The sequence below is a fragment of the Diaphorina citri genome, unplaced genomic scaffold (genome assembly GCF_000475195.1).
Source record: "Diaphorina citri unplaced genomic scaffold, Diaci psyllid genome assembly version 1.1 scaffold592, whole genome shotgun sequence".
In the NCBI taxonomy this organism is placed as follows: Eukaryota; Metazoa; Arthropoda; class Insecta; order Hemiptera; family Psyllidae; genus Diaphorina; species Diaphorina citri.
Genome location: NW_007378026.1, coordinates 65,414 through 76,026, shown reverse-complemented (window position 1 = coordinate 76,026; position 10,613 = coordinate 65,414). Strand labels below are relative to the sequence as shown.

At 34.0% G+C, this 10,613-nt stretch overlaps 2 protein-coding genes across 2 annotated transcripts; one reads left to right on the top strand and one right to left on the bottom strand.

Moving 5' to 3' along the window:
* Positions 1-1,483: 1,483 nt before the first annotated feature.
* LOC103510385 (protein tipE) lies at positions 1,484-7,674 on the bottom strand. The gene is made up of 3 exons (XM_008475038.3): positions 7,496-7,674; positions 4,878-5,924; positions 1,484-2,627 (listed from the first exon to the last, which is right to left on the bottom strand). The coding sequence occupies exons 2-3, from the start codon at positions 5,885-5,887 to the stop codon at positions 2,561-2,563; spliced, it is 1,077 nt and encodes a 358-aa protein (XP_008473260.1). The 5' UTR covers positions 5,888-5,924; positions 7,496-7,674; the 3' UTR covers positions 1,484-2,560.
* Positions 7,675-8,510: 836 nt separating this feature from the next.
* On the top strand, positions 8,511-9,153 carry LOC103510384 (protein tipE-like). The gene has a single exon (XM_008475037.2). The coding sequence runs from the start codon at positions 8,536-8,538 to the stop codon at positions 9,151-9,153; it is 618 nt and encodes a 205-aa protein (XP_008473259.1). The 5' UTR covers positions 8,511-8,535.
* Positions 9,154-10,613: the final 1,460 nt, after the last annotated feature.

The window sequence follows — 10,613 nt, the reverse complement described above, 5'->3', positions numbered from 1 at the left end:
GAAATAAAGTTTCAGGACAGCTTGTAAGTACTCGTGTATGTAGGAATCGATTTTCCGTCCAATGCTCTACAAAATTTATTCTCATAAGAATGAGTTATTGAGTATGATATTTTCCTATGAATAAAGAAATAAAGTTTCAGGACAGCTTGTAAGTACTCGTGTATGTAGGGATCGATTTTCCGTCCAATGCTCTACAAAATTTATTTACCAGCAATAAATTTAACGTGGACGGAAAAATAAAAAATCCGGATATTGTGTTAAAAAATATGCAGATAAGAGGAAAACCATTAGAGTTGTCACGATGAACTTTTCAGCATAGCTTTTGCAAATAATTTAGTGGAGTGTCATGTCATGGAATAGTCTAGCTGGAAAATTCCATACAATGACTTTGAACAAGGTCAGTTTTACGAACGTAGTCTATTTTTATTTATGTACCTCTAGTAATTTTCCTTTTCTTCTTTTAATGGAAAGTACAATAATGTACATTTTGTAGGAGATACCTGACATTAAATTTTCGTTGTTAATAGTCACAATCTACAACAATGCCGTGACATCTCTCTGTTATCTGACACTGATTTTTTTCTCATTTTTTAATAAGAAAAATTTAACAATTTTTCAAGAAACTGTTGTTTTTCTGTGTTGACACTATAAAAGTTCAACCCGACATTAACTTGGAGGAATTTAAAGCTCTAGTGATTATAAAGCGAAGTTTCAAAAAGTCCTTCTTGATTCCTTCAAATTACAAGCCCTTCTCCCTGTAAGTCTTTTCTCCTTTTCTAATCTAAGTAAAGTATCTTTACTCTGTCGTGTTGATCTTATTTGAATGAGTTTTTAGTTTTTACTGTATTTTTATGCTTAGAAACCCGAGTAAACCTTCAGTTTAGCTGCAGATTACCCACTAGAAAATCTACCAATGTATCTCTCTAATACCAAAATTATCAAACATAACTCTAGCTGAGAAGGAAAATGATTTTTTAATGACATCATGATTTAAAAACAGAAAATTTCAAGTAACAAACTAAAACGAAATTATTTCTTAGGTTTCGAAAAATAGGAACAAATAAATGTCAAGTTGCCAAACCGAATAAATAAAAGGCTCGTAGTAGAACATAAAAAATAAATTTAGAATAAGATCAAGCTTAAAACTAGAACTGAAATCAAGGCTAGGAAAATTGCTTGAACAAAATGGAGTTGAAGGAGCATGAAAATAACACTCTTAAGAAAGCTAAATTCCCATATCTACATAAGCTACATTCCTATATCCTTCATGATCAAAAGACCTATTTTATTTTACTGAATAACATGTAGAACTGAGCACATACTCCTATTGTTAGTGGATGTGTAATGTTTCCCAGGTCCCAGGTTTTCTAATAATTCAAGTTCAGGATCAGAGAGAAAGAAATAACGGAGAAGGAAATAAGGAAAATATAGCGGGAGAAAACGAAAGCTAAAGAGATAAGGAGAGAGACTTAGAGGGAGAAAAGGAAAGAAATATCAGATGAGAGGAGGACCGGAGAGAAAGTTAAATCCAAAGAAGAAGGTAAAGATCAATGTAGAAAAACAAAATAGATTGTAAGGAGAATTTTGACAACATACTCGTGGGGTGTATGAAAGGAAAATGCAAATAACTTTTACAAGACACACTGTAGGTAACATGTACATTGTACATACTACATGAAGGTATACAGTATACACCGTGTATAACATGTATTCAACATGTAGGTAGTTTGCATAGTGTGTGCTAAATACTCATCTAACTCTTGAAATCAAAATGAGTAAAATCTACAAACATGTAGATGTACCTAATGCATTTACATAATTAACAAACATTTATGTTCGGTTTTACAGTTCAATGGTTGACTAAAGGATTTAACTGCCAGATAGCAAATTAGGAACTAAGAGGTTACAAGGGGTTTTCATATTTACCCATTAACTGGTGACTGTGGGTTATCTTCTAGTGAGATTATTGTAAAACCGAACTTTATTTTTTATTTGATTCAAACTTAACGTTGATAATAGAAAAAAAAGACATTCAAAATTTATATTGTATGTGCCCAAAATAATCTACGGTAAATTTCAATTCCACAGTAGATGTTTCAAATTTTAGTTCGGAAAAGACCAAAGGTTGCCTCAGGTGGGATGTTTTTATCCCGTTTTATGTGGCTATATTTTCATAATAATATTGTGCCCGAACATTCAAAAGATTTTAATTTTAAGTGAAAAGTTTCTTCGCTCTTTTAAGAAGTATTTTGTCTTTCGGCATTTCCCAGTTCTCGTCATACTGTGAGAGAAAGAAATCTTGAAAATGTCATCTCCGTAAAATTTGTCAGGAGTTGAGAGCGCGTACATGGCAAAGTTACAAGCGGCATTCCTTTGGCCTTTTCCCTATAGGTTGGAGGTACAATATTAAAATGAAACAAACAAAAAATGTTTTAAAAAATTAACAAAATATTGAGCTCACAAAAATACCTTGAAGAAGAATGTTAAAAGGATAAGCTTTGTCTGCGAGTGCTGCAAAGGAGCTTGCTGGCGGCTGTAAAAAAGAGGTGTGCTCTAACTTTCACATATCTTCCTTAGGTCCTGGTGGCGTCAAAATGCAAGTGGTCATCATTCTGCCACCCGCGTGTCTGAAAACAGAAAAAAAACAAACATTTGAATAGCATCGAACTTCCTGGACAGTTTCCCTCGTCTTTAGTGCAGAAATATGCCGCCTCAAAGTCTCATCAAAATAAATGCCCAAGTCATGACATTTTCCAATATCACTCATTTCTTGCTTTCTATTTGTTCTAAAAACGGTTTATATCTCGTAAAAATACCTACTTGTTCCCAAGATTCATAAAATGTGAATTCTTTGTGGTAGGTAATTTTTGTAAAGAAAGCGCCTTTTCACATTTTTTTTTCTTTTTTGTGGGTATCACAGCTTATTAGGTAACGTTAAATATAACATGTTTCTCTGAAAGTTCCATTTTCACATGAACATAAGCTGATTAGGAATGACAGCGCTGAAATCCATTCAATTCAAATCATGACACGAGGAAAATAATTGACAGTTTTCATCTTTTGGAAAACTCAAAACGGGTGTGTAGTATATTCTCGTACTGTCTGTTTCATAGACATATACGAGTACATATGTATAATAATGTATATGTTATGTGTACATGTGTAATCTACTTCCTCATTTTTCTCAAAGTTTTGTGACAAGTGTAGAAACTACAGTAAACGGATTTGATAGAAAAATGTCAAAATGTCTACAGTTTTGGATTCAGTATAACCAGGGTATGTGAGATTCCCTCAAAATGAAAATCTTACTTAGAGGAAGAACTTTGGAAACTAGCTCCATTGAAATTTTCCCACAAAAGAAACACTCCACAAAAAATGATAGATAACAAGATACATCACTCTTAATTCTAAAGTAAACAAAACATTCAATGGGTTAAACAAGTATAAAAAAAGTAAAAAGCAACCCCAATGGGTCAATGTCCTTTATAACTTTATGCAAGTTATAAGATCGATAAACCAGCGTCAGAATTCTGCTTGGAGGGAAGCCCCCTTTTCAAAAAGGAAGAAAGAAAATCACTCTTTTTGAAAATACTCGTATAAAACAATAATAAAAAGTAAAAAGCAAGAAATGTGGGGACTGGTGAAATAATACTAATTTACAATCGTATCAACATTTTGATGAGCTGCTAAACCTTCAGCTAGGAAAATATTCACGTTTTCAGCTAGTTTTCTGTTGAAATATAAATCTCCTGTTTTGTTTTTAGAAATTTTATTATTGTTTTGTCTGTCATGCTTCTCATTTATCATTCTGTTTTGTCGTAGTTTACTTTTCAGGGTTTTAATTTGTGCTTCCGAGGTCAAATTGAATTATTCCGAGAATTCGAAACATCTAAACCTCGTGTATAACGAAAGTGTGCGGTTAGACAGAATGTTATGCATATCATATTAAACCTACATTTTATGATAACATGGTATCTGAATGTGACAGACCTTCAGAATTTATTCGTGATGTGAGGGCGTCAATATCTACTTTCTTGAGTTTCAGAAGTTTCCAAACTCAGTGCAAAGTATGGAAGTGTTGGAAAAGTAACTCCAAACTGAAATATAAATCTCCTGTTTTGTTTTTAGAAATTTTATTATTGTTTTGTCTGTCATGCTTCTCATTTATCATTCTGTTTTGTCGTAGTGAAATATAAATCTCCTGTTTTGTTTTTAGAAATTTTATTATTGTTTTGTCTGTCATGCTTCTCATTTATCATTCTGTTTTGTCGTAGTTTACTTTTCAGGGTTTTAATTTGTGCTTCCGAGGTCAAATTGAATTATTCCGAGAATTCGAAACATCTAAACCTCGTGTATAACGAAAGTGTGCGGTTAGACAGAATGTTATGCATATCATATTAAACCTACATTTTATGATAACACGGTATCTGAATGTGACAGACCTTCAGAATTTATTCGTGATGTGAGGGCGTCAATATCTACTTTCTTGAGTTTCAGAAGTTTTCAAACTCAGTGCAAAGTATGGAAGTGTTGGAAAAGTAACTCCAAATATAAATATTCATAATTCATAATAGTAGTTTCATGAATTTTTAATTTGCTGTATACCTTTGATAATGGGGTTCATTCGCGAGTAATATGGAAATATCCTTATTTTTTTATAGGGGGGAAAATGAAATTGTGTTTGATAAGAAAACGAGGGCAATATATTATAGCTACCACGAAAACATACCTGTGAAAACAAAAGCCAAATACAACACTCCAACACCAATGCGATGCCATCCTATGGCCGAACTTTTTAAAACTAAAGAGTGGTAAGTGAAAAAAAAAAAATAATAATAATAATAATAATTACAGAATGATGGTTCTGTAGTACTTACCCATTCATGGAATTCGAGTTGGAATTGATGAAGGTCAATGAGTCCAGCCCATCATTACTCATCATTATATCATCAGCCATAGCATATTTGAGTTCATGTCCAAAGCTGGCCATATCATCTCTAAACACTTCACTATTAGGAGTTAATGCACCACTAGTGGCTGGAGGGACGGGTGTGTTGGATGCAATGGGAGTTACATGCACTAAGCTCTTGCTTTTCTTACTGCTAGTTATACTATCAGATCTAGATTTTGGCGTAGGCTTACGTCTAGGTGTGACTTGTTGTCTATCTTGATAAATATAAATATAAGCTAATGTTAGGTATATTACAGATACGATGAATGAAGGGATAGGGATGGCTGTGGCTAGCACAAGTTTCATATAAACTCGCCACATATCTAATTGTTCTATGACTAGTGCGGGTTCTACTGTGCTATAGTAGCAAGGGTACTGCTTCCCCACAACGGCGTACTTCTTGTGAAAAATAGAACAATTCAAGTAGGGAGGATAGCCACAACCTTTCACATTTGGGAAAAATTTCGCACCAACAAAATCCCATTCTGAACTATTCCCTTCTGGAATGGCTGGGGTTTCTAAGAAGTTATCTTCAAAGGATGGAAGCAACACATCATCTTCTCCTAGCACGGCTCTTCTAAATCTATTGTACAGTCTTAAACTCTGAGCAGTAATGGTGGATTGCACAGATGTGTTGACGCTCACTTTGTAGCTGACAGTTATCTGAGTGCACTCATAGATTTCCCTCGTACATCCCTCCCTACATGAAGTCCAAGAACAGTTTGATGCTCCCCTTAAATTTTCAACTTGAATAGTTTCACAAGTGGCAGGAACTTCGTCAAATTCTCTCATAATGGTTGTACATGCAGGTTCAATGACAAAAGGTACGAGGAAGAGAAAACCAAACAGACTGAAGATGGCCAGGAGAATGAAGAAAGCCGTTGTGTAGAATAAAAGTTTTTCTCTACTTGACTCCTTGCCCGCCTCCTCGGCCATCCTCGATCACAAACTTTACCTCATAGTCTTCACGCTCCTGAAACAAAGAGACATATTTCAACTTGGAAAATGCTTTCACTCGGTTCTCTTTAATAAGAAAACATCAATACTTCGCCAACATTTCAATAAGATTTTATAATTAAAGCTCTTCTTCATTAAAGTAATCATCAACTTTCCCGAGTCTGAACTTTTTCATCTGCTATGGTAGACGGAAATGTTTGTATGGAATATTTTATTGAGTCCGGGCATTCAATATGCAAGCTTAGCTTCAATATTGTTTTGGTTCTTTATTGACGTATTTTCCTACAAAAAGTTCACCGCATCGATTCCACCGCATCGATTCAGGCGATGCCGATGGGAAAATCTTTGATAATATTATGTGTGATAATCATGGGGACACCAAAAACGAATTAAAATATCATTTAAAATATTTCGTTGCTGTGGTTGTATAAATATGCTAAAGCAGCAAAAGGCAAAACTTTCTAATTGCTTTGCCCTTAGGCGTGTTTTCCAAAATGTGGACTGCATAAAGTTATATGTATAAATATTGGAAAATCATGTTATTACTAAATCCGTTCACATGGGGTGTTTGCACGTAATAACTATGGATGATTTGTGTGTAGTTGTATGGTTATAAAAGGAACAACTTCCCAACCAAATCGAACCGGTCACTGAACAAAGCAAATTGGTTATCGGTTCGAAAAGAAAAAATCATTTATCCGCTTTACCTCGGCAAAGTAAATGTTGGGCTTGTTCCATCTTCGTTAGGCTACCCTAATAAAGGAAAATGGCCATTTAAAAGGTTCATGTTGAGGCTAATAGAATGCAAAACTTCATGTCCAGACCTAGCAGTTAAAAATAATTGTGTTTGCATACTAAAACATAAAAAATGATAACGATAGAGTATAACGACTGTACGTATAAATTTTTAATTACCTCTACTCTCCGCATTTACTAACATAAGGGTAACAATCAACAAGTTTTCTGAGCTGGGAAATTTAAATAAAGTACAACATCCCTTGTGAAATTGCTCCCACAACATTTATATACTTTCGAATAAAGAAATTTGTATCTTCAGGGTAGATAAAAAGTATCTTTGAGTGGGAGAAAATTTCGAGAGTATGGATACACTAGAATTCAACAATAAGGTACATATTAGATACGCTTTCTAAAAGAAAATAAAAAGAAGTGTCTGAAAAAATGTTTGGAAAAAAAAGGGAGAAAATTTCGAGAGTATGGATACACTAGAATTCAACAATAAGGTACATATTAGATACGCTTTCTAAAAGAAAATAAAAAGAAGTTTGGAAAAAAATCCAGGGTTTTCAAACTTTTCGCCCCACATCTACCACTTTAGTTATTGCAATTTCCAATACATACTACGGAATAATCAACCTATTTATTTGAAAGATGTACCTAAGTAGTATTCTATGATTGAAGACTATTCTTTTACTTTCCATTGGATATTTCCTATAGGACCGTTTCGATATGCATTGAAGTTCTGGTTGTCTATTTCCCTTGAAAATATTCCTGTATCCAAGGTTACCTTTTCGCGTTAAATACAAGAAATAATAATTGTTATACATCTAATTATCAAGTTGTACTTACCAAAAATTAAATTATATCACAGACTTAGCAATAATATGTCTGCACTTAAAGCATAGAAACTTATGTTTACAACAAAAAAAGTCAACACGAGTAAAGAAAGCTTTAGAAAATTACAAAGTCTTGGAATTTTTATCACAAAATAAAATATAGGTAAACAAAAGATTTGTAAGTGCTCTTACTTTTTCAGCTTAGACGAAAAATTAACAAGTTATATAATATTTTCTAGTGGTTTAAAATTGTAAAATTTCTTTTAAAAATAAATAATTAAAATATTGTACCCTATAAACGAAGATGGAACAAGCCCAACATTTACTTTGCCGAGGTAAACCGGATAAATGAATTTTTCTTTTCGAACCGATAACCAATTTGCTTTGTTCAGTGACCGGTTCGATTTGGTTGGGAAGTTGTTCCTTTTATAGCCATACAACTACACACAAATCATCCATAGTTATTACGTGCAAACACCCCATGTGAACGGATTTAGTAATAACATGATTTTCCAATATTTATACATATAACTTTATGCAGTCCACATTTTGGAAAACACGCCTAAGGGCAAAGCAATTAGAAAGTTTTGCCTTTTGCTGCTTTAGCATATTTATACAACCACAGCAACGAAATATTTTAAATGATATTTTAATTCGTTTTTGGTGTCCCCATGATTATCACACATAATATTATCAAAGATTTTCCCATCGGCATCGCCTGAATCGATGCGGTGTGTGAACTTTTTGTAGGAAAATACGTCAATAAAGGACCAAAACAATATTGAAGCTAAGCTTGCATATTGAATGCCCGGACTCAATAAAATATTCCATACAAACATTTCGGTCTACCATAGCAGATGAAAAAGTTCAGACTCGGGAAAGTTGATGATTACTTTAATGAAGAAGAGCTTTAATTATAAAATCTTATTGAAATGTTGGCGAAGTATTGATGTTTTCTTATTAAAGAGAACCGAGTGAAAGCATTTTCCAAGTTGAAATATGTCTCTTTGTTTCAGGAGCGTGAAGACTATGAGGTAAAGTTTGTGATCGAGGATGGCCGAGGAGGCGGGCAAGGAGTCAAGTAGAGAAAAACTTTTATTCTACACAACGGCTTTCTTCATTCTCCTGGCCATCTTCAGTCTGTTTGGTTTTCTCTTCCTCGTACCTTTTGTCATTGAACCTGCATGTACAACCATTATGAGAGAATTTGACGAAGTTCCTGCTACTTGTGAAACTATTCAAGTTGAAAATTTAAGGGGAGCATCAAACTGTTCTTGGACTTCATGTAGGGAGGGATGTACGAGGGAAATCTATGAGTGCACTCAGATAACTGTCAGCTACAAAGTGAGCGTCAACACATCTGTGCAATCCACCATTACTGCTCAGAGTTTAAGACTGTACAATAGATTTAGAAGAGCCGTGCTAGGAGAAGATGATGTGTTGCTTCCATCCTTTGAAGATAACTTCTTAGAAACCCCAGCCATTCCAGAAGGGAATAGTTCAGAATGGGATTTTGTTGGTGCGAAATTTTTCCCAAATGTGAAAGGTTGTGGCTATCCTCCCTACTTGAATTGTTCTATTTTTCACAAGAAGTACGCCGTTGTGGGGAAGCAGTACCCTTGCTACTATAGCACAGTAGAACCCGCACTAGTCATTGTACCTATTGGCTAATCTTGCAGAAAGAAATACAAGTACCTACCTAAGTATTTTAAAAGAAAAATATGGAGAAATCCATGTGCTGTTTCTAATCAGATTATTCCTGTCCCTTGGACTAGAAAATAATAAAGGCTCCACCGTTTTTAGTCTCAGCATTTTTTTCCTTTTTTTCTACTCTGACGCCAAAACAGTCATGATATTTTATTTATGTTTTAGATACACTATTGTCTTGAACCTTCACATGATAACATTGATAATACAATTCTCGGAGACCATACCTATTCTGATAAAAGCTTATTGTCAAGGGTATTTGTATGTGAAAGTTTCTATAGGTTTATTATTTGTTCTATTTTCAAATTATAAAGACGTACCTAAGGTTAATTTTAAATTTGTCTGCTATGTTAGGTGCGTCCTTAGTACGTTAACATTTTCTATCCTGAACCCTGAGATCCTACACCCATCAGTTCATATGGAATTTCATTGCAATGAAAAGTGAAAGTTTCTATAGGTTTATTATTTGTTCTATTTTCAAATTATAAAGACGTACCTAAGGTTAATTTTAAATTTGTCTGCTATGTTAAGTGCGTCCTTAGTACGTTAACATTTTCTATCCTGAACCCTGAGATCCCACACCCATCAGTTCATATGGAATTTCATTGCAATGAAAATACTTTACGTAGATACCTATTCGTGTTTTTCCAAGTAAAGGTGCAGACAGTAAGGTACTACGTACCTAACACAGCAAGGTCATTTCTTTTGTTTTCATGCAAAAAGCCTCAATATAATTCATTTGTTAAAAGCTAAGAGTATAAGAGGCAATAACTAGCACATAACATGTGCAAGTGTTCGTGTAAAGGTCTTCAGGTGGAAGAACAGTAGTTCTCTTCAAGCTCACCAGAGTCCCTAGATATGTGGGAAAATTGAAAATGAGTTCAGTGTTTTCATTTCCCTCAAAATACAACATTCGCCTTTCCAGTTTACACTGGATTTTCATTTCGACGATATTTACCGTTTTTATTAATAATGTCAGGTACAGTCTGGTATGCGTCTAAATTTTTTTAACACAAAGCGTATGATTTCTGTATTTTTTACTATTGCTATCTCATATTGCTGACAGATGCATTATTTAAAAATAATGGGTAGATGAGAGCTGGCGTAATTGATTGTATATCCCATTGTTACTAGTTGCGTTCTAAAAGACTACGACCCTTTAAATCCTATTATTTCATGTTTGTAGGGAACTACTTTAACGAGCGGTACAGTTGTAAATAGATGAAGCTTATTTCTTGTAAGACATGAGGAAGTCCATCATATTTTCATAGAAACTCACCCCTCTTTTAAAGCTCTCATACCTATCGTGAATAGGTAATTCTCATGGTATATTCCATGTATAATGCTATGGATGCGTAAGATTTTCTTTTATTCTTCACAGACTCTTGTACATACTTTTTTTTATAGTCCCAGAAAGTTTGAAA